The sequence below is a fragment of the Pituophis catenifer genome, unplaced genomic scaffold, assembly GCF_029215685.1.
Source record: "Pituophis catenifer annectens isolate HBS135680 unplaced genomic scaffold, rPitCat1.0.hap2 SCAF_8, whole genome shotgun sequence".
Classification (NCBI taxonomy): Eukaryota; Metazoa; Chordata; class Lepidosauria; order Squamata; family Colubridae; genus Pituophis; species Pituophis catenifer.
The window spans coordinates 78,859,833-78,884,606 of record NW_027256888.1 but is presented as its reverse complement, the minus strand read 5'-3'; the positions used below and the strand labels follow the sequence as shown (position 1 = coordinate 78,884,606).

Below are 24,774 nucleotides of genomic sequence, written 5' to 3'. Positions count from 1 at the left end.
GGCAATTGTTCAGCAATAGATTCTGTGACAGAGTTCATAAACTGGAGTCAACATGGAATAAGTATAAACTGCTGATGCTCTGGAATATCTATTTTATAATTTCTTTTATGAATATTTTGGTTGATATTGTATGGTTTCCTGGAGTTTATCTTTCGATTGTGAAAAATGGGGATTTTCATGACTTCCGTGAACAAATGCTCTCTCCCCCTGGAGAGAGGGGGGGAAAAACACATATTTTATTGAAATGATTTTTTTTCCCCTGTGTTCTGAATATCTTCCTTGGCACCTTTAGAGTAAGATGCACTTCAGACTTCTTTTAACACTTTCAAACATTGCTGTCTTTAAATGCATTGCTATATTCATAGGGTGATTTTTTTTTCCACACAAAAATATGTATTCCTTCTTCCTTTCTTCAGGGACACAGTTAATACAATTACGATTCTCTTTAAGGGCCATTGTCAAAGCAAACACTGATTTGCCCTCCAGCCTTTATCCCATAGTTTTACTCCAGAAGAAATTACTTCATATGCAATCATAACAGAACCAGTAATGGCTGGAGATTCTAGATATAAAAAATATGAATGGTTTTATTTACATTCCACCTTGTTTTAAATTACAGGTCTTCATCATTTGTATAAATTTCATTGTTGGAAAATCTAGGAGGAAATCTCTTTCTTTGTTATTTCCTCTTCCTTTCTGAGAAAACTTCTGCTTTCTTACTTATTTACTCAGATTATTTATTGATAGAATTCTATGCAGAGTTCCCTATAGTCATCCTGATAGTTTTTGTTTTACATTGGGTTATCATATACATCTCTTCTCTCTCTAATTGTCTCTTTCGACTTTTCAATTATTGGCTATATCTCTCACTCCCCAAATCTTAACTCTTACATTTCTTATTTTGCTTAAAACCCATCCTGCGTCTTGAGAAACATCTGTGCGATATCCTAATTCCAAAAAAATGTCAAATGCAGCTTTATCATTGCGAAGTAGCGTTGAAACCATTTCAGATCTTTCCTTTACATCTTTCATTTTATTGTCTCAGATTCTTCTTCAAGAAATTTCTGGATGAGAGTTTTTTTAAACATTCTTTTACATCAAAAAAGAAACATCCGCATTAAAATCCCGGAAAGGTGCTGCTCGTGAAGTTTTTTTGTTATAGCCAAATCAGCGATTCAATTTTTATTTTATTTTTTTAAAGTTCAGAAAGTTAAGTTTCCACTAAGTTCAGAAATTTCACTATCCATCATTTCCTATTCAAACCAAGCATTAAAGTAGGTCTCGCAAGTTATTCTTCCGCCTGTAATACTTGCTCAAGGCTTTTGACGTATTAATGTTCTTTCATGGGTAAAGAAACGTCCTTCTTTTTAAGGCTCCCTACGAGGAAAAAAAGAAAAGAAATAAAAACGCCATTGCTTCAAACCTTTCCTCCATGTTTGGGACACCTTTCCGACTCCAGCAGCCTAAGTAAGGAATGGCTCATTCAGGCAGTCCTCGGTTTACAACCATTCATTTAGCGAACGTTCGAAGTTAACAACGGCACTGGAAAAAAGTGAGCTACAATCAGTCCTCACATTTATGATAGTTGCAGCATCCCATGATCCCGTGATCACCATTGATAACCTTCCCCAGCCAGCCAATGGAGGAAACCGCCTTTGTTTAAGGGCCACCTGATTAACAACCTCAAGCGATTCACTTAACAACAGGGGCAAAAGGGGCTGTAAAATTGGATGCGACTCACTTAACAACTGGCTTGTTCAGCTCAACGGAAATTCTGGTCACGATTGTAAGCCAAGGACTACCTGTATGTTACAACCTTTACCGTTTAACTCACTAATTTGTATTAAAATGACAGAAGCAGTTATCAGTTCTTAAGGTCTAGGACAAATATCAACTACTGACAAAACCAAAATCAAATTGCAACCCCTGCCCCCCAAAAAAATTAAACCAGAAAGCCCACATTCTTTTAAAAAGATCAGTCACCCTGTTGCATTTGAGCGTTCCTCATAATATGCATTTCCTTTTTTGCATGTAAATGACTATTTTCCATACAGGTAGTCCTCGACTTATGATCACAATTGAACCAGTAGTGGGTTCCCACTTACCTTCGCTACCGGTTCGGAACTGGGAGTGCGTGTGCGCTCACTTCACTCGCGCATGGCTCTTCTGCGCATGCGCAGAACCTTTTGCACATGTGCATAGCGTCCATGATGACATCCGGGTGAGTAGGCGGAACCTCCCGACGCCGCCACAATTAGTTCGCCCGAACCAGGGCAAACCGGTAGAAACCCACTACTGAATTGAACCCAACATTTCTGTTGCTAAGTGAGACAGCTGCTGAGTGAGTTTTTGCCCCATCTTATGACCTTTCTCACCACAGCGACTAAGTGAATCACTGTAGTTATTAAATTAGTAACATGGGTTGTTAAGTGAATCTGGCTTCCCCGTTGACTTTTGCTTATCAGGAGGTCGCAAAAGGGAATCACATAATCCCAGGACACTGCAGCTGTAATAAATATGGCCTGTTGTCAAGCATCCAAATTTTGGTCGTGTGATGATCAGGATCCTGCAAATAGTCGTAAGTGTGAAAAACAGTCACAAGTCCCTTTTTTCGGCGGCATTGTAACTTTGAACTGTCACTAAATGAACTGTTGTAAGTCGAGGACTACCTATATACAGGCTGAGATGTAGTCTTCTTCCCTGCTCCCGTTAACTAAGGCTTAGGTGTTGTGACATGTAAAATTATTACTAATCATCAGAATCCATGGTATTTTTCATTAATATACACAGTACACTTAAATGCATGCATGTTATTCTACTTAGGTAAGATAGAATCAGGACCACAAGTGAAGCTGCAGTTAAACTGATTTATTGCTCATGCCTATACACAAGAATTTAGTCAACTAATGATCGACACTAAATTGGCACTAAATAAGAGTTAATGGAATTCAAGAGGAATTGGACTTAAGATCCTTTGTGGGAACAAAATGACTCCAAACTGATTACTCCCTTGACTCCACCCCCATAGGCTCTGCCTGTTCTTCTACGGTATTCTTTTAAATTCTGTACTGTAAAACTACTAAATTTGGTTGCTTTTAACAGGTGTTATACACATCTTTTTAGGAAAATACAAGCAGGAATTCATATTAATAAGGAAATAAATTCTACAATCAATCAAACAATAACTGCTTCGCTAAAACTACAACACAGCCCCAGTTCTTTAGAAATCCCTGAAGATGTACGGATTCCAATCGAACTAACTGAAACCTTTTGCAATAACTCATTGATTAATTGACTATATCTGAGCCAGTTCATGAAATAAGCCATAAAAATCAAATGGCACGATAAAATGGATAAAACGGTTTTAGTAGTAGAGGAGATAAGTCAACGCAACTTTTAAAATATTATTCCGTTCATTCAGTTGTAATGTCTGATTGAATAACCAGCTCATTAAGCCACATCTTATGTTTAGTATTCTCTTAAAAGAATAAAAATGATCTATTGGGGGAAAAAATGGATCGTGGACCAAAATTATTACCTTGCCAAGAAGGCATAAATGGAATGTAATAAATGATTTGCCCACTGGTATTTTTTTTTTAAGAAAGGAAGCCTAATGTGACTTTGCAATGAATACGTGAAAAATATTACATTATTCTTATTAGCCACTCAAAGTCATTGAAAAGTTGAGTGACATACACGTTTCATAAATTGTTATTAGTCATTGTTGCTCCTAGAATTGTTCAGCACAGCTCAATATTTAAAAGTAAAACAGGTCCTAAAATGTAGACTTAATATCCAAAAGCAAAGAACATCTTTTATTACAGGAACACTTTTTTTATAAACCATGGGTGAGCAGCTCTAAATACTGAAACAAATAATCAGAAATCATAGGGAACATTATCCAGCGCTATGTCCCTAGAGAACCACAGACGCATCTTTTTTTGTAACAGAAACTTCTTTGACTCACAAATTCCCTAGAGGAAGTAAAAACAACCTTAAGTCGTGTAGTAGATGAATAAAATGAAATTCGTGATGAATTGCCCACCAAGCGAAAATAAAAACTTCGGGATTATAACACTAATACTCTTAATAACTCTTAATTTTCCCCCTTCCTTTCCACCTCCCCCTTAATGTTATTTTTTCTTTCTTTCTTTCTTTCTTTCTTCTGGTGCTATCCAGAAAACCAGAATCTAGCTAGCTGCAGCTGTGCAATCTCATTTCTGTTAAAGGAAATTTAGAGATCAAATATTTGCTAAAACTTCGTTTGAGTTTATTAGGCCTTATATATATATAAATATATTTCTTGTGAAAAGATGTTTTCCTTCTGGTAAGATGACACTGGACTGATCTGGCAGGCTTGGGAAGATTGATCACCCATGTCTCCATATGTTGACATCTCATGTTTCAAGCGTGCTTTGTAAATCAGCCGATTCCGTTCACTTACTCCCTCAGCACAGCCTAGCAATATCCATACATCAGTTTTAGAAAGGTTTTCGGGGTAAGCATCACATAACCCATCACTGTTGGCAAGGAGGAAGATTCTCCGTTTTCCCCCGCTGCCATCAGTTAGCTCGAAGTGATTGATTATCAAGCGTTTCTCCAGCTTTCTCATCAACAAATTCTATTTAGTTCTAACACGCAGGCCTGCATGCAAATGCACACCGATTAAAAAGAAAATATTTGTAGCTCAGGGTTGAACTGTGGGGTCCTTGGTGCTCTTTAACATGGTGGAGAATAATTAACCATTGGAACAGCTTGCCACCTGAAGTTGTGGGTGCTCCATCACTGGAGATTTTTAAGAAGAAATCGGACAGCTATTTGTTTGAAACGGTACAGGGTGTCCTGCTTGAGTAGGGGGCTGGACTAAAAGGCCTCCAAGACCCCTTTCAATTCTGTTCTATTATTTCGGGGGGGGGAGGGGAGTGTTTTGGCACACATTTCATTACCAAACTAGGTAGCATCATTGTCATCTTCTTGTCTCCATGATTTTATCTGTTAATGTTTTTACCTGCTGTGTTTTTGTTTTGTTTTTACAATGGATGCTTTTAATGTTTTTCAGTGTTTTTGGGTTGTAAGCCACTCAGAGTTGTTGGATATGAGATGGGCAGCAAAGAAATTTCATAAAGAAATAAAGAAAAGAAAAGAAACATCATAATACTGATGATGTTGCCTAGTTTGGTAATGAGATGTCTGCAAGAAAATCACCATGATCAGAGAACACCAAAGACCCCACAGTCGTTCTCCTCCTCCCCCTCCCCCTCCCCCTCCCCCTCCCCCTCCCCCTCCCCCTCCTCCTCCTCCTCCTCCTCCTCCTCCTCCTCCTCCTCCTCCTCTTTAATAAGCCCACTCCTTTCTAACACTGATGAAGTTTCCTAGTTTGGTAATGGAATGTCTGCAAGAAAATCACCATGATCAGAGAACACTAAAGATCCTACACTCCTTCTCCTCCTCCTCCTCCTCTTCCTCTTCCTCTTTAAAAAGCCCACTCCCCTCTAACACTGATGATATTGCCTAGTTTGGTAATGAGGTTTGCAACAAAATCACCATGATCAGAGAACACTAAAGACCCCACAGTCCTCCTCCTCCTCCTCCTCCTCCTCCTCCTCCTCCTCCTCCTCCTCCTTAATAAGCCCACTCCCTTCTAACACTGATGATGTTTCCTAGTTTGGTAATGAAACGCCTGCAAGAAAACCACCAAGCTCAGAGAACACCAAAGATCTCCCCCGCACACCAGCCTTAAACGGAGTTAAGAAATCATGCCGAGTATAAAAGATTTGAAGCCATCACGTTACAATAAGATCTACGGAGCCGGAATTAAAAGGGAGAACGGGAGAGAGATTGTATCTTCCTTTATCCTGATTAAACAGACCTTGAGATCTTATCACCAACCCAAATCTCAAATCATATGGACCGGAACGGAAAATAAGCTTTTTTTCCCCCTTCCAAATGAATTCACATGCAAAAGTTGCTTCAGGTCCTTTTTCGGATCTGTAATATTTTCCAGATTCACCCAACCGTGATTGAGCTAAAATAACAGTCATGCAGTCAAGCTTTCAGTCACGTCATTCATTGATGGCTGATGGGTGAAGTGTGAAGACGCCATATGTTGCTTCACGGAAAATTATTTATTTATTTATTTATTTGCCACATTTTTAAATCGGGTCCTCTCCCTCAGAGAGATAGACAGAAGGAGGCAAGACCAGTTTTTTTCTCCTGAGTTAGGGGAAACAGACGATGATCATTCATTGTAGAATTGCGGCCCTTTTTAGATGAATAAAATACAGATAGTCCTCGACTTACGACCAGAAATGGGAACAGAATTTCTCTCGCTAAGCAAGCAAGTTCAGTGAATCGCGCCCAACTTTACAACTTTTATTGCCACAGTTGTTAAGTGAATCACATGGTCGTTGAAGCGAATCTGGTTTCTTTCCCCCCTTAACCTGGCTTGTTGGGAGCCGGCTGAGAAGCCTGCAGGTGGCAATCACATGGCCCTGGCATGCTGCAAGTGTTGTAAATAACCACCAGCTGCCCAGCGCCCGATTTTTGATCAGTGACCATGAGGATACTGCGATGGCCGTAAGTGCGAGGACTGATTGAAAATCCCTGTTTTTCAGCACCGTTGTAACGTCAAACGGTTGCTAAATGAATGGTTGTAAGTCTGTTGTAAGTCTGTTGTAAGTCGAGGACTATCTGTAGTCCTCGACTTACAACCATTAAGTCGAGGACTACAGATAGTCCTCAACTTACGTCCACGGTTGAGCTCAACATTTATGTTGCTGAGTGAGAAATTTGTCTTGCCCCATCTTGCCACAGTTGTTAAGTGAATCACTCCAGTGGTTAAGTTAATAACACAGTTGTTAAGTGAATCGGGCTTCCCCACGGACTTTGCTTGTCAGAAGGTTGCAAAAGGGGGGGTCATGTGACAACCCCCTGCCCCCCCCCGGGACACTGCAACCGTCATAAATATGAGTCAGTTGTCAAGCATCCGAATGTAAATCACGTGTCAAAGGTCACAAGGGTGAAAAACGGCCAAAAGTCACTTTTTCCAGTGCCGTCGTAACTCCACACGGTCACTAAACGAACTGTTGGAAGTCGAGGACTACCTGTACTCCCCAGCCCATCATTCCCGTCACTCGCCTTTCTCATAAGTGATCTTGGACTTGATATGCCTGTGCTCAGGGAGCAAGGGAGAACATTGCTAAAACAGAGTAATTCACCATGGAAGCCCCTGAAAAGTTGTGGAGTACCCAACCCTGTCTTCCCCTTCCATTTCCTCTTCCCTTTCCCCTTCCATTTCCATTTCCCCTTCCCTTTCCCCTTCCATTTCCTCTTCCCCTTCCATTTCCTCTTCCCCTTCCCCTTCCATTTCCTCTTCCCCTTCCCCTTCCATTTCCTCTTCCCCTTCCCCTTCCCCTTCCATTTCCTATTCCCCTTCCATTTCCTCTTCCCTTCTCCTTCCATTTCCTCTTTCCCTTCCATTTCCTCTTCCCCTTCATTTCCTCTTCCCCTTCCATTTCCTCTTCCCTTCCCCTTCCATTTCCTCTTTCCATTCCATTTCCTCTTCCCCTTCCATTTCCTCTTCCCCTTCCCCTTCCATTTCCCCTTCCTCTTCCCCTTCCCCTTCCATTTCCCCTTCCATTTCCCCTTCCCCTTCCATTCCCCTTCCCTTTCCCCTTCCCCTTCCATTTCCTCTTCCCCTTCCCCTTACATTTCCTCTTCCATTTCCCCTTCCCCTTCCATTTCCCCTTCCATTTCCCCTTCCCCTTCCATTTCCTCTTCCCCTTCCCCTTCCATTTCCCCTTCCTCTTCCCCTTCCATTTCCTATTCCCCTTCCCGGGCCTGATCTCCTACCTCCTACAATAGGGCACCATATTTCTCTTGCTCTCTCTCTCTCTCTCTCTCTGTCTCACTCTTTCTTTTCTGTATCTCTCGGAAATCAGCCTGGAGTTCAAAGCACTTTCACTACCTTTTATGAGGTAGAGTGTGATGTCATAGATGGGGGCAGGGCTAGTCAACTTTCTACCCACCTACCCACCTGTGCTGAAGGCGCTACGGTTGCAAACGGAAGTGGGGACTCCTCCATGGTGAGTAAAACCCTTGTTTCTAAACTATGCCTTTCCGTGCAAGTTGTAAAACGGACGCAGTTGTAGGGCGCGCTTCTTAGAGGAGGGGTTGACTTGAATCCGTAGCGGTGGTGTGATTTCAAATTGCTGGGAGTCTCAGTGGGCCTTGTTTTGGGTTTCAAAGCATCGCTTTGGACTTGAAACACCTATTAATTAATGTTGGTTAATAATCCCAACATTTAAATGAAGAATCTATATTTATGGCAGGAGGCTGTTCCCGAGCAGGCCAAAATGTTTGTTGAAGAAACTTAAGGACTGAAGTTAAGTCCAATATTAACAACTTAATATTAAAAAATGTAGGGCATTTTTTAACGGTGGGTGCAATATATTTTAACGGAAAGATGCAAGGCATTTTTTAAAAATTGTGGGTGTATTTTACTCATGTGTTTATTCTCCCATCCATATGTTATAGCGACTGTTGGCTTTAGTTATTCAGATAGGGCGGCTTCTATTAGTTCTGCCCCCAATTTGTTCTATAAACCAGATTTTGTAGGAAAAAAGCAGGCAGAGCTGGAGGCGGAGTTATGTGCATCATCAGTTTGGAGTCATTAAGTTGCCACAAGCAATGCAAATCCACACACACACACACACACACGCCTTAAATTCCGTTGATTCTTCATCTGGCACAGATTCAAATTTGAACTTCAGTTGACTTGATGAATGTCGGGCACAAAGGATCGGGACCTTAGGTTAAGTTTCAGGTCAGAAGATTGATTGCTCAAGCCCGTTCAAAAGAATCTAGTCCAATAAAGTTCAACCCTGAATCGGCGCCAGATAAAGAATCAACGGAATTCAAGGAAGAGGCTGAACTTGGGCCGTTTGCGGCAACGTAATGACTCTAAGCTGATGACACACTTAACTCCACCCACAGCTCCGCCTGCTCTTCTACAGATGCATAAGGATCAGCAAAATCTTCACCTAGTCATGTGAATGACACATAGCTTGACTCAAGGCAAGTGCGACACATCATGTCCATTAGCATTCTGTAGGCCATCGTCAAAAAAAAAGACATTATCTACCTATTGAAATGTGAACTGCAAATATGGTATGATCAGTAAGTATCGCTGATTATGCTTATGATGATGGCGCTGATCACCAGCAACATACTGGTTTTTCCACAAGCTGAACTTAAAGGTGTTAACTATAGAAATTTTCATATAGTGCTACCCGACAACATTGCTTTGAGGGAATAAAAGCTTTTTCCTCCACGCCAGTTGAGAATTGCTCCAGGCAACTACAAGAATGCATGTTCTTGTGTGAAGGAGGAGGTTCTATCAGACCATAAGTAAACCAATTCTGAAGGTGAAGTTTGAAAAATGTGGGACATTTTTTTATCCTCTTTGAATTCAGTGGGAATCACGTGTGGCTTAGGAAATATGCTTCTTTGGAGAAGGAGTTGTCGACTGCCCTTCTCTGACAAAGGATTCTCAACGTGGTTTGCCACATACACAACCTCCACATAAACACAAATCCATCATAAGGCCAGAGGTCTTCTGCCTCCAGCTAATGGGTGAGACCAGTGCATGCTTACTATGGGTTGGCACAAAGTATGCCCTTCTAGTGGTAGTGATAAGCTAAGGCACTTAAGTTGATGCTTTGGGGGATAGTACTTACTGATATGCAGGGATGCGGTGGCTCAGTGCCTAAGACACTGAGATTGTTGATTGAAAGGTCGGCAGTTCAGCGGTTCGAGTCCCTAGTGCCGCCTAACAGGGTGAGCTCCCATTACTTGTCCCAGCTTTTGCAACCTAGCAGTTCCAAAGCACGTAAAAATGCAAGTAAAAAAATAGGGACCACCTTTGGTGGGAAGGTAACAGCGTTCCGTGCACCTTTGGCATTGAGTCATGCCGGCCACATGACCACAGAGACGTCTTCGGACAGCACTGGCTCTTCGGCTTTGAAACGGAGATGAGCACCGCCCCCTGGAGTCGGGAACGACTAGCACATATATTCGAGGGGAACCTTTACCTTTATCTTTTATGTACTGATATGGTACTTCCTTTTTCTTTCTTTCTTTTATCTATTTTTGGAGAGAGGGTGCCTTTGAGTTAGTCTTTGACTCTGCAACTTCTTAGTTTAGTCCTTGCAGTTTTCTTGGCAAGGTATTTCCCCCAACCCACCTCAGAAGTGATAGGCCTTAGCCTCCTCCTTTGGCTTTTATGCCTAAGGTAGAACTAGAACTCACCATCTCCTAGCGATTGGCCCAAAGTCACCCAGCTGGCTTTCATATCTAAGGTGGGACTAGAACTTACTGCCTCTTGGTGATTGTCTCAAAATCCCCCAGGCAGTTTTCATACCTAAGATGAGACTAGAATTCACAGACTCCTGGTGATTGACCAATGTCACCCAGCTGGCTTTGTGCCTAAGGCAGAACTAGAACTCACACTCTTCCAGTTTCTAGCCTGATTCCCTAACCCAGGGGTCGGCAACCTTAAACACTCAAAGAGCCACAAAGGTCCTAACCGGAAGCCCCTGTTCAATTCTGGAACCAACCGGAAATCCGGTTCCCCCATCATAGAGTCTCCTCCTAGCACAGTGTCCGTTTTCCTCTGCTGACCGGAAGTCCGATTCCCCACCATAGAGTCTCCTCCTAGCACGGCATTCTTTTTCCTCTACCTGTCCTAACCGAAAGCCCTATCAATTGTGGAGCCGACCAGCAACAGGGAGCCGCAGCAGAGGGATGAAAGAGCCACATGCGGCTCCAGAGCCGCAGGTTGCCGACCCCTGCCCTAACCACTACACCAAACTGGCTATCTTAGTTACATTTAACCACCTTATTATTATTTTTTTCCTAGCAAAAAAAAAATGGTGAGGTCTTCCATTGTTTTTGCCCTTGCCTTCTGTTAGCCCTGCATAGCAAACAAAACTTATTATCAGTATAATTATTTGTTATTGTTTCAGATGTTTATTCCCCCTTGAGGGACAGGGGGTTAATTAATCATTTCACCTTTTAATCCCATTTATTCCTCTGAAGTTTGTTTTTTTTTTGTTTTTTTGCATGTCTAGAGAAGATCAAAGAGAGGAGGAAAGGAATAATTCACTCTAGCCAAAAGGCACCTTAAGGAATTGCGTTCTTTTCTGGGAAAACTGAGTCCCAAATACCCATCTCCAGTTAGTTGATCAACAGAGAAACAATGCAAATATTTCAAAATTGTCACTGGAATAAATATCCTGTTCCAAGCCTACAGTTTGTTTGTTTGAACAAATATACCTGCCTTTCTTTCAGTACCTCGAGAAAGTCTCAGACAATTAGATTTTAAGTGCTCTTTTTTTTTTCTTGAGCGATTAGCAAACTTCATTGTAAACGAATCGCCTGCTTGCATTCAAAGGAGAATTAATACGCCGTCTTCTTCTTTTTTTTTTCCTCACACAAAACGCTGAAAAACCCCAAGTTGCTTTTAGGCTCGCTCGATCCTCTTTTTGTAGGAGGAAAAGCTGTGAATTAAAAAAGAAAACTGAGGTTTTAAAACAAAAATGGAAAGGATTAGTTTCTAAAGGGAACACAGTAGTAGAAGTGGATAAGTCAAGGGTTTATTACATTTTATTCCCTTTTTTATTATTCTGTTCACTTTTGGTGCCAACTGAGGCACGTTCGCCCGTCAGAGCCAAGTTTTAGGAGTTGAGCGGGGGAGCTTCGTTGGAGACCTTGCTTGAAAATGTGCCCTTTTTACTCAGAATAACAAAGTTGTTCCTTTGAACCTTGAAGGGAGAGTTGGAGACCAAATTGAGGCATCCAGCATAAAGTGCTGCTAATGAATGGGTAGGGATGAAGTGACCCAAGGACCACAGATCAGGAGAAAACTCTCAGCTCCATCCTTCAAAGAATGACGTCTTTCGCCAAGGTCATATGTAAAATAAAGGGGAGATGTCACCTCAGGCAAGATCATTAATTTTAGATAATGAAGAAAGGCTGTAGGGGTTGAAGCTTGATCAAGTTTGGCTTGTTTCATATTTGGACAGGTGGTTATCTTGATCAGCTTCCCACAGCCTGATCCCAGAACATCCGATGAAGTTCGAAATGTACATCTAGAAGTGATTCTGCACGAACTCTAGTTATCTGGACAAAACTCCATTGAAAGACTCTGGATGTGTACTAATACTATTATCTTAAAGTGTCATTCAATTCAAGCGTCATTCCTCATGCCTCCCTGAACACATCTGTGTAGTTTTTCTTGATTGCGGTATGGAAGTTGTGGGATTCTTGGTGCTGTCTTGAGCTTGATTCTTCTCTTGCAAATGTTTCATTACCCAACTAGGTAACATCATCAGTGCTAGAAGGGAGGGGCTTTGCTTTCTGTTTATGTACAAGTCAGTGGTGGGTTCCTTCCGGTTCGGCCCAGTTCTCCCGAGCCGGTAGTGGTGATGATATGATGTCACCGAACCAGTTCTGCCCCCCCACGCCTCCCACCCCCCGCACTCCCCACCCCCACGTTATTCTTACCTTTTATTTGGCCCCACCCCCAATCTATTGCTGCCTCCTGAGTCCCAGCTGATGGCTAGAGGGAAAAAAACTGTTTAAACTCTTGCCGCGGGGCTTCAAAGGGCCGCCCTACAGCTGATCAGTGTCAAAAGAAAACAAATGAGTAGACCGGTGCCTGCAAAAATACATGAGTAGATCAGTGTCTGCAAAATACTTGAGTAGATCAGTGCCTGCAAAAATACATGAGTAGATCAGTGCCTGCAAAAATACATGAGTAGATCAGTGTCTGCAAAATACTTGAGTAGATCAGTGCCTGCAAAAATACATGAGTAGATCAGTGCCTGCAAAAATACATGAGTAGATCAGTGTCTGCAAAATACTTGAGTAGATCAGTGCCTGCAAAAATACCTGAGTAGATCAGTGCCTGCAAAAATACATGAGTAGATCAGTGCCTGCAAAAATACATGAGTAGACCGGTGCCTGCAAAAATACATGAGTAGATCAGTGCCTGCAAAAATACATGAGTAGACCAGTGCCTGCAAAAATACATGAGTAGATCAGTGCCTGCAAAAATACATGAGTAGATCAGTGTCTGCAAAATACTTGAGTAGATCAGTGCCTGCAAAAATACCTGAGTAGATCAGTGCCTGCAAAAATACATGAGTAGATCAGTGTCTGCAAAAATACATGAGTAGATCAGTGTCTGCAAAATACTTGAGTAGATCAGTGCCTGCAAAAATACCTGAGTAGATCAGTGCCTGCAAAAATACATGAGTAGATCAGTGCCTGCAAAAATACATGAGTAGACCGGTGCCTGCAAAAATACATGAGTAGATCAGTGCCTGCAAAAATACATGAGTAGACCAGTGCCTGCAAAAATACCTGAGTAGATCAGTGCCTGCAAAAATACATGAGTAGATCAGTGTCTGCAAAATACTTGAGTAGATCAGTGCCTGCAAAAAACAAATGGGTAGATCGGTATAGCTCTGCAAGCAGTTAAAAGCCTGGTAGACCAGTACATCTGCTAAATCCTAAATAATTGTCACATGACCATCAAGCCACGCCCACAAAATAAGCCACACCCACAGAACCGGTAGTAAAAGAATTTAGAACCCACCCCTGGTACAAGTGGCTTGCCCTGTTAGTACTGGTGGGAGCATTCTTGGTGGTTCCATCCTTGATTAGACTAATTACTGTTGGGTTGTTTGTCTGAGTCTGTTTCCTTGATTGGGATATTATTGATCTGGTGTTAATCATGGTGTTAATCTGCAGTGATTAACTGCCAAGACCACTCTTAGCAACACTGACGGTGCAAGTTACTTGTATATAAACAGAGAGTAAGCTCCGTTCCCTTCCAGCACTGATGATATTACCTAGTTGGGTAATGAAACATCTGCAAGAAAACCGCCAAGCTCAGAGACCACCAAAGACCCCACAGTCCTCCTCCTCCTCTTCCTCCTCCTCCTCCACCCCCATCACTCTCCCCAAATTCCACTCCTTTCTAAGCACTGACAATGTTACCTAGTTTGATCATGAAACTTCTGCAAGGAAATCACTAAGCTCAGAAAGAGCCAAGCACCCCACAGATATTGACTTAATATCAAAATTTGAGTTAGACTAGAATAGCAGCATTGGAAGGGACCCTGGAGGTCTTCTCGTCCAACCTCCTGCTTAGGCAGGAAACCCTACGCCACTTCAGACAAATGGGTATCCAACCTCTTCTTAAAAACTTCCAGTCTTGGAGCATTCACAACTTCTTGTGGCAAGTTGTTCCACTGATGAATTGTTCTCACTGTCAGGAAATTTCTCCTTAGTTCTAGGTTGCTTCTCTCCTTGATTAGTTTCCATCCATTGCTTCTTGTTCTGCCCTTCAGGTGCTTTGGAGAATAGCTTGACTCCCTCTTCTTTGGGGCAGCCTCTAGTTCTATCAGTAGTATGAAAATTTTTTACCCTGGGGTGGGGATTGTTTTAGACTTTCCTGAGTAACCTACAACCCTGAGATTGGCACATCCACATATCAACCAAGCCAGACCCTGCTTAGCATCTGAAACCCGATAAAATCAGCCAGCTGCTGCTGCTGGTGCTGCCTATTCTGTCATCCTTCTCATCATGTCAGAATTAGAAATACGGAGGTGGTTATTTGAGCGTGCTTTGAAATCGTACAATGCACAAATCTGGTGTCTGTTTTCCAGACACATCTGCTGTCTCTCCTGCCCCCGAAAGAGTAGCTTTTGTGCAGCTCCAATGAAACAAGACATCCATATAATTTCCTTATGTTTACTTCATTACCTTTACACCAGGATTTAGAAAGTGCTTTACAGACCAATTCTGGGATAAACATCCGAGACTGTATTTTGGGAGAGTCTCTGTTAGGAGAGCACCATCAGGCAAGCAAGATTCCTGCAGAGTTTGGAAGCCATTTGTGGACTTTCTGGGTGTTATAGATCAACGGTCACCAACTGGTGGTCCGCGAGAAAATGTTGATGGTCCTCAGAAAACTTATTTGCATTTTTTATATCGCACTAAATCAGGGGTCCTCAAATTACAGCCCCTGGGCTGGATATGTGCAATGAACGCTTGTGTTCCTGCAGAGAGTCTCCCCCTTCGGGGTAGTTTTGTGTGGGTGGGAGAGGGGGAGAAATTCCGACTTGGGGTCTGCTTCAGCCTCCTGGTGGGGGGCTTTGGACGAAGGCTGGAAGGAAGCGCCACTGGTGGCGAAGAGCCAGAGGGCCTCGTTCCAGTGGGACTGCATCATGGCCTGGAACTGGCTGACCATCTCAGCCCGCTGAGCCTCCAGGCGCCGGTACCTGGCTTTGCACTCCCGCAGGCCTTCCCTCTGCTTGGAAAGCCTATGCTCCTAGTCCTCAGTGAGGTGCTTCTGCTGAGCCTCCTTCTCGGCCAGATCCAATTTGAACTGAGCTGTTTTGCCAACTCTTTCTCATGGTGGCTGCTTAGCTCCAACAACTGCTTCCTGTCGGGGCCCTAAGGAGCCCAGATGGGCAGGCGAGGAGTGGCTGGGAGGGGCAAGTAGAGGCTGTTGAGGCGCACCTCAACGTGAGTGACATTGAGTTGGCAATCAAGTTGGCCACGCCCACCCAGTCACATGACCACCTAGCCACGCCCACCCAGCCAGTCATTAGGTAGATCATATTAGTGGTCCACGGGGTTTAAAATTATGAATTTAGTGGTCCCTGAGGTCTGGAAGGTTGGTGACCCCTGGTTTAGATGGTTAACAAAAGGCTTTGGACATTCGTTTTGCCTATGGGGTTACCTGTTGACTGCCTTTATATACCCCAAAATAAGACATCTCCTCATAATAAGCCCAATCAGGCTTTTGAGTGGATGGCAATAAGGCCAAGCGCTTATTTCAGGGTTCAAAAAAATATAAGACAGGGTCTTATTTTCGGGGAAACACGGTACTTCTTCACTTCTTTCAGCTGTTTGGTCTAGTGGTTAAGGCACCAGGCTAGAGATGGTGAGTTCTAGTTCCACCTTAGGGATGAAAGTTGGCTGGAAGACTTTGGATTAATTGGGTTAATTGCCATTTGGGCTAATTGCCAGGAGACAGTGAGTTGTAGCCCTGCCTTAGGCACAAAAGCTAGCTAAGTAACTTTGGGGCAATTGCCAGGAGAGAGTGAGTTCTAGTTCTGCTTTAGCCATGAAAGCTGGCTGGGTGAATTTGGGTCAGTCACAGTGAGTTCCAGTCCCATTTTAGGCATGAAAGCAAGCTAGGTGCCTTTAAGCCTTAAGCCAATCACTAGGAAATAGTGAGTTCTAGTCTGCCTAAAGGTTCAAAAGCCAGCAGGTGACGACTTTAGGCCAATCACCGGGAGATGGTGACTTCTAGTGCCACCTTAGGCATGAAACCAAGCTGGTGACTTTGAGCCAGTCCCTCTCATTCAGCCCAATCCATCATGCAGGGTTATTAATGGTGGGGAAAATAGGAGAAGTAAGGATTATTAATAAGTTTGCTGCCTTGAATTATTTATAAAAATATATATTTTTGTAAAATAATTCATAATATATAAACATATATAAAAACAGGAAAGAGGGAGGGAGGAGCAACAGCGTGCGAGTCCATCACCAGCCCAATTCTCTCACACACAACCATACACATACACATGTAGAAAGAAGGAAAGAAAGAAAAAAAAAGAAAGAGAGAGAGAAAGAGAGAGGGGGGAGGGAAGAAAGAAAGGAAAAAAGAAAGAAAGAAAAGAAAGAGAAGGAGGGAGGGAGGGAAGAAGAAAGAAAGGAAGGAAGAAAAAGGAAAGAAAGACAGAAAGAAAGCAAGAGAAAGAGAGAGAGAGAAAGAGAGAGGGGGTTTGGGAAGAAAGAAAGGAAAAAAGACAGAAAGAAAGAAAAGAAAGAGAGGGAAGGAGGGAAAAAGAAAGGAAGGAAGAACAGGAAAGAAAAAGGAAAGAAAGACAAAGAAAGAAGGAAAGAGAGAGAGAGAGAAAGAGAGGGGGAGGGAAGAAAGAAAGGAAAAAAGAAAGAAAGAAAAGAAAGAGAAGGAGGAAGGGAGGGAAGAAGAAAGAAAGAAAGAAAGAAAGAAAGAAAGAAAGAAAGAAAGAAAGAAAGAAAGAAAGAAAGAAAGAAAGAAAGAAAGAGAAAGAGAGAGAGAGAGGGGGTTTGGGAAGAAAGAAAGGAAAAAAGACAGAAAGAAAGAAAAGAAAGAGGGAGGGAGGGAAGAAGAAAGGAAGGAAGAACAGGAAAGAAAAAGGAAAGAAAGAAAAAGAAGGAAAGAGAGAGAGAGAAAGAGAGGATGAGGGAAGAAAGAAAGAAAAGGGAGGGAGGAAGAAAGGAAGGAATGAATGAAGAAAGGAAGGAAGAAAGAAAGAAAAAGAAAACTATGGATGGACTCCATGTCTCCTTATCTCTTAGCATTTCAAGATTCTATCAACATGCATTTCTGTCAACAGGCTTTTAAGGTCCAAATGTAAAATAATGTTAGCATCTGTTGTTATTGTTAATATCATTTGGATTCTGCTTTCTTTTCTTTTGAAATATCACTAACCGCCTAGAGTACTCACTAGAGGAGACAGGCAGGGGATTAAATGAAAATGAAATGAAATGTGGTCTCTCTACAGATGGAGTTGGAAGTGAGTATCTCTTAATTCATTAGGGTTCCTTCGCACACAAGTGTGGGTTCGAACACATCTTCCTTACAGAAAATTAAACAACGAACTCCCAAACTCTGCAAATAGACATGGCAGCAGGTTCTTTCCGCTTCTTCTCATTTGCCTGACACCAGCAGTAGAAAACTTATAGAGTTTCTGTTTTACGGGGAAGGTTTGCTGTCTGCAGTCGTGCTTATTCAAATGTAAACTGATAGAATTCACTGAGGCTTATTCCCAGATAAAGCCAGGGCTGGGCTGTTTGGGGTTCACAGGGTTCGGGAGAACCTCTAGCTAAGATTCTGTGCAGTTCGGAGAACCCCCAAATCCCACTCCTGGCTGGCCCCGCCCACCCTGCCCCTCCCCTCCCAGGAGTCCCCATGTGGTCCATTTTGGATGCAGGTATGCGCACAGAGTCTCGGGGAGGGCAAAAAACAGGCCTACCAAAAGTTCAGGAAGTCTGGAAACGGGCCCGTTTCCAGCCTCCAGAGGGCCTCCGGAGCCTGGGGAGGCCATTTTTTCACCCTCCCGGAGGCTCAAAAAAAGCCTCTGGAGCCCAGGGAGGGCAAAAACACCCCCCCCTCCCCCGTGGTGCAAGAGGCCGACTAGGCCACGCCCACCATGTCCACGCCCACCCAACAATCAGGCAGAAAACCCCTTGCTAAAATTTTTGAAGCCCACCCCTGTACTTTTTTTTTTTTTTTGCCCTTTTAAAGGAGAATCGAACCACACAGAACAGAATCAAGACACGCCGTTTGCATTTCTAATTTTGTAGCAACCCGCTGGCAAAAATTTCTCCTCCTCGGTTTACAATTGATAATAAACAGAACGTCGTCAAGAAAAACGCATTTGTAATGTGCGCGCTCGGTTGCATCCCTCAAAATGTTACTCAAAGTTGCTGGGTTCAAACCAAATTCCTGAGATCTCGGGGCCCAAAGGGAATCATCCTATGACTCTAACACGTACTATGGGAAGAAATTTGTTAAGGTGGTTAATTTCCCATGATCGAGTTGTCGTTCTCTTAATTGGCTGTAAAAAAAAAAAAGAAAAGTCAGATCTTCCAGTATCTGGAGGAAAACAAATTGTCCCATCGATAAAATGGATTTAAATGACTATGTCCAAGAAAAGTTGCTAAAGCTGATAGAAACCGTGTGAAACAAAAGGACAAAAAAAAAAAAAAAGAAGGCACAAATCTATTGATTGTGGCTGCACGTAGCATCACTGCTCACACTTTGAAGGGTATCAAAGAACAACCTTTGTCTTGCTAGTAAAAGGTCCATGCATATACAGACATTTCCTTTTAATGTCCAGATCAAATAGGTTGCTCTAACACTAGAAGTTTTGAAGAAGAGGATGGACAACTATTTGTCTGAAATGGTGCAGGTACAGTGGTGGTATTCAGCCAGTTCGATCCATTTTGAGCGAACCGGTAGCGGAGGCTGCGGGAGGCTCCACCCACCCACCCGGACGTCATCATGTCCCGTTTTTGATGCTCTGCGCATGCCCGGAAGGACCTGCGTATGCCCAGAGGTGGCGTGTGCGAGTTCACATTTGTGAACCGGTAGCGAAGGTAACTGAATACCGCCAGTGATGGGTTGTCCCTGGTTCGCCCCGGTTCTATAGAACCGGTAGTAAAACTGGTGGGAGGCTCTGCCCACTGAACCCAACATCATCAGAACGCTTCTGCGCATGCGTAGAAGAGCGCGCGCGCGGCCCCATTGCGAACCGGTAGTAAAGGTAAGTAGAACCAACCCCTGAATACCACCCTTGTACAGGTAGTCCTCGACTTACAACAGTTCCTTTAGTGATGGTTCAAAGTTACAACGGCACTGAAAAAAGTGAGCCACGGCCATTTCCCCCACTTTACAACCATTGCAACATCCTCATGGTCATGGGTTCAAAATTCAGGCGCTTGGAAACTGACTCATATTTATGATGGTCGCAGTGTCCTGAGGTCATGTGATCCCCTTTGGGGACTTGCTGATCAGCAAAGTCAAGGGGGAAGGCAGATGCACTTAAAAACTGGGTTAGAACTCCAATTTTTCACTTAACAACTGTTAACAAGAAAGGTCGTAAAACGGGGCAATATTGACTTAGCGAATGTTTCACTTCGCAAGAGAAATTTTGGGCTCAATTGTGGTCATAAGTCAAGATCTACCCATATAAGGTTTCCTACTTTAGCAGAGGGTTGGACTAGAAGATCTCCTCTGTTATTCTGTTGTATTAAATGCCCCATTTTATGAACTTTTTTGCCATGGTTGTTAAGCAAATCATGGCAGTTTCTAAGTGAATCATGCAGTTGTTAAATGAATCCGACTTCCCTTGTTGGCTTTGCTTGTCAGAAGCAGAGTAAGAAGGTTGTCAATTGCCATCACATGACCTCAGGGATGCTGTCACTGTGGTAAATACATTCCAGTTGCCAAGCCCCTGAATTTTGATCATGTGGTTGTGACGGTTGTGATGGTCATTAGTGCGAGGACCTGTTCAAAGTCACTTTTTCAACTTCACTAAACAAATCGTTGTAAGCAAAGGACTACCTGTACAGGTAGTCCTCCACTTACGGTCACAATTGAAGCCAGAATTTATGTGGCTAAGTGAAAATTTTGTTGAGTGGGTTTTGCCCCATTTTACGACTTTTCCTGTCACATTTGTTAAGTGAATCACTGCAGTGGTTAAATTAGTAGCAGGGTTGTTAAGTGAATCTGTCTTCCCCATTGACTTTGTTTGTCAGAAGGTCGCAAAAGGGAATTACATGGACCCAGGACACTGCAACCGTCATAAATATGAACCAGTTGTCAAGCATCTGAATGTAAATCCCATCAACATGGGGATGCTGCAACAATCATAATTGTGAAAAATGGCCATAAATCACTTTTTTTCAGTGCAACCAGAGTTGGTCAGTAAATGAATTGTTGTCAGTTAAGGATTGCCTATATTGATTATTTCTCCATGGATCTTTCTCCTTCAGTCCTGGCCACTTTTTACAGAAGCACGATTGAGAGCGTCTTAACAAACTGCATCCCTGTTTAGTAGGGTCACATCAGTGCCTCAGATAGAAAGTCCCTACAGAGAGTGGTGAGGACAGCAGAGAAGATTATAGGAAGCTTGCTTCCCATTATTCAGGATGCTACTTATAAGCGCTATGTGCTTAGAGCTTGAAGCATTGTTAGAGATCCCACACACCCACTACACAGTCTGTTTCTGTTGTTCCCCTCTGGGAGAAGGTTTGTTTTGCTTTGTTCCTTATGCCATATGTCTGGCAAACTCGCAGGATTCGTTTCTTTCGCCACATATATGTGTACACTCGAACTAGACTGTGGTGTTTCTCTGTGTCATATATGTGTGTGTATGTGAGTATAAGCATAATGGTTTTCTTTTGAGAGCCGAATGCAACAAAATTTCATTTTAATGTACGCTGACTAGTGTACATTTAAAGTGACAATACAATTTTTATTCTATTCATACATAAGGGACACGGTGGCTCAGTGGCTAAGACGCTGAGCTTGTCGATAGAAAGGTCAGCAGTTCAGCAGTTCGAGTCCCTAGTGCCGCGTAACAGGGTGAGCTCCCGTTCCTTGTCCCAGCTTCTGCCAACCTAGCAGTTCGAAAGCACGTAAAAAATGGAAGTAGAAAAATAGGGACCACCTATTAGGCTGAGAGGAAACCACATAGAGCAACCTAAAATAAAGGTTGTTTTATTGTCCAGCTGACACTTAATTCCGTAGGTCTCTAATTTTATTTTATTTTATTTTATTTTATTTCGAATTTATATACCGCACCTTCTCCCGAGGGACTCAGGGCGGTGTACTCATATTGGTGCCTGCCTTTTCAATATGGAGTTCGAATGTATTTCGTACAGTACATTAAAGCTGGTTTCAATTTTGCACTGTAAAAAGTCTTTAAAAGTATAATTAAAATTTTTTATTATTTATTTGATGGAGGGGTTTCGTTTGTGAGGTTAAGGCGAAGAGCAGGCATTATCCTAGGATGTTCCCAGGATTTTCCCACCCAGAAACCACCTGAGACGGTGAAACTCACAGACTCCATTCACAAAATGATATCAGGAGTGAGGGGAACCATCATTCAAGAGAATGAATGGACACGGATTTTAAGAAAAGAAAAGGCATTGTTTTACTATTTGTAACATACCTGGAAAGAAAACAGAGCAGGTGATTCCGAAACTACAGACACAAATAATTTAAAAGTAGACTTTGTTGCACATACAGCCTTATGTCTAAAGGAGGAAATCCTTTTGGTTATCAAAAAGGAAATGTATGGGATTTTATTAACTGATGGATTTTTAACTTTTTTGTAAGCGACCTGGAGTCACCTACGTGTGAGTTGGGCAGCTATATAAATTTGTTTAATGAATAAAATAAAATGCTCAGGTGTGACACATGAAAAAGAAAAATAGGGACTCCCTTTGGTGGGAAGGTAACTGCGCTCCGTGTGCCTTTGGCATTGAGTCATGCCAGCCACATAATCACGGAGACGTCTTTGGACAGCACTGGCTCTTCGGCTTTGAAATGGAGATGAGTACCACCCCGTAGAGTCGGGAACGACTAGCCCGTATGTGCGAGGGAAACTTTTACCTTTACCTATTCATACATAGGAAAACCGCTTTCTCAATATGCAATGGCCGTGGAAGTGACGGGAGCGGGTCACCCACAAGAGGCTGGCTTTATTGAGTACATCTTATACACATCACCCTCCCCCACCCTTAGGAATTACTTAAAATTATCTTTGAGAAGGTGGTTGAAGAAATTGCTCTCTAGTTTACATTGAGCATGACACCTTATATCATCCTGGAAAATGGTTGTCCGGTCTCTTCTTCAAAACCTCCCAGTGATGAAGCACCCACAACGTCTGGAGGCAAGTTGTTCCACTGATGAATTGTTCTCACTGTCAGGAAATTCCTTCTTAATTCTAGGTTGCTTCTCTCCTACATTAGTTCCCATCCTTTGCTTCTTGTCCTGCCTTCAGGTGCTTTGGAGAATAGGTGGACCCAGTGGTGATATTCAGCCGGTTCTATCCGGTTCGGGCGAACTGGTAGTGGCTCCTGTGGATGGCTCCTCCCACCCACCCGGATGTCATCATGTCCCATTTATCCACATTTTTGTGGATTTCTGCAAATATGCAGAAAGCCCTGCGCATGTGCGGAGGTGGCACGTGCGCTCACATTTGCAAACCGGTAGTGAAGATAAGTGAATCCCAGCGTTGGATGGACCCCCCCCCCTCTTCTTTGTGGCAGCCCCTCAAATATTGGAAGACTGCTCTCATGTCTCCCCTCGTCCTTCTTTTCATTAAAGTAGACATGCCCGTTTTATTTTCTTTAGGAAAATAAATCAAGAAATTACTTATTTAGCAATCAACAAGGGAAGCTTTCACATTTATTGATATCCAGCCATATTGTTAAGCGTTAAGCAGGCGGTGGGGCCCACTTAAAGTGAAAGCAAGGAAAAAAATGAGCTAATTGAGGTCAGAACGAGGAGTTGTTATTTTGCCTCTCGAGCAAAACAGAGAGAGCTCACTTCACAAGGAAGCCAAAGGAAGAGACCAGCCTAAATAATCCTTATTGTACTAATTACATGTAGTCTTCGACTTAACGACCACAATTGAGTCCAATGTTTCCGTTGCTAAGCGAGACAGTTGTTAAGTGAGCTTTGCCCCCATTTTACGACCTTTCGTGCCACCGCTGTTAAGCGAATCAGTGCGGCTGTTAAGTTAGCAACATGGTTGTTAAGTGAATCTGGCTTCCCCATTGACTTTGCTTGTCGGAAGTTCGCAAAAGGAAATCACGAGACCCTGGGATACTGCAACCGTCATAAATATGAGACAGTTGTCAAAGCGTCTGAATTTTCACCGGATGGCCATGGGGATGGTGCTGTGGTCGTAACAGGGGTGGGTTTTACTTACCTTTCCTACCGGTTCATTTACATGCGCAAATCGTATTTGATGACGTCCGGGCGGGTGGGTGGAGCCTCCGGCTGCAGCTGCTACCGTTTCGCCCGAACCGGGATGAACCAGTAGCAACCCACCACTGGGTTGTAAGCAGTGTGGGATTCAGCCAGTTCGCACCACTTCGGGAGAACCGGTTGTTAACTTTCTGAGCAGTTTGGCAAACTGGTTGTTGGAAGAAATCATTAGGGCAGAGAACCGGTTGTTAAATTACTTGAATCCCACCACTGGTTGTAAGTATTAAAAATGGTCATAAGTCACTCATTTCAGTGACGTCGTAACTTCGAACAGTCCTTAAATGAACTGTTGTAAGTTGAGGATTTACCTGCATTTTGAACATAAGAAGCATATGAATGTTTTCTTCTTGTTTTCAGATCTTGTTAATCCTCTTTTCTGCCTTATATCATTCAGTATTGAAATAAAGGCGAAACGGTCTCTGCCTTGCTTCTATCTCCCTTTAGCTCTGTCCCTTGTCAAAGAGATGTCAAAAACTCTTGCACAAAATTGCCCACGGAACTTGTGAGAATGTTACATCCATGGCTGGTGACATTTTTCCCCCCTTGCTTATTTACCTCTTAACGCTTGTCGTCTGCTTGTGATCCTGCCCCGCGATACGTGGGGATAATGTTAAAATGTCGAAAGAGAATAGATCTAAAATGGAATAAAAAAAATTCTGCTGCTCGTTGAAATCTGGGGAGGATGAAAAATAGGGAATTAGTGGCCCAAATTAGGTGGAGCTCGGTTTGAAAAACCCTGACACCGTTCCTCGATTAGGAAGTTTTAGTTGGTATGGGGAAAACCTATTAGATTTTATTTTTCTTGATTGTGAGAGCTTTCAAAAGCTCCGGCAGTCTCTACGCTTATGTTTTTTAAAAAATTAAATAAAGACACGGATCATTACTCAAATGAGAAAGAGGACCATTGTTATATTATTGGAAAAAGTTCACTGCAAATGAGAAGAGAAAACTGAAATGACTAGGAAGCAAATGGGATTTGCAGAGCAAAGCTATCTGTGGATCGCTTCCCAACTCAAAATTAACCTGAGCATCCAAGGCCCCCACCATGGGTGCATGGGAACTAATACAAGTTCTCCTCGACTTACGATCACAACTGAGCCCAAAATCGATGTTGCTGAGTGAGATATTTTTAAGTGAGACAG

The 24,774-nt window shown here is 42.8% G+C and overlaps 1 protein-coding gene across 1 annotated transcript in view; it reads left to right on the top strand.

The window, feature by feature from the left end:
* Positions 1-24,774, top strand: part of CTNNA2 (catenin alpha 2) — a 613,234-nt gene that overhangs the window by 579,072 nt on the left and 9,388 nt on the right. The window contains exon 18 of the mRNA XM_070948152.1: positions 7,941-8,084. Within this exon, the coding sequence (XP_070804253.1) occupies positions 7,941-8,084 (144 nt within the window). The remainder of the gene's footprint in view (positions 1-7,940; positions 8,085-24,774) is intronic.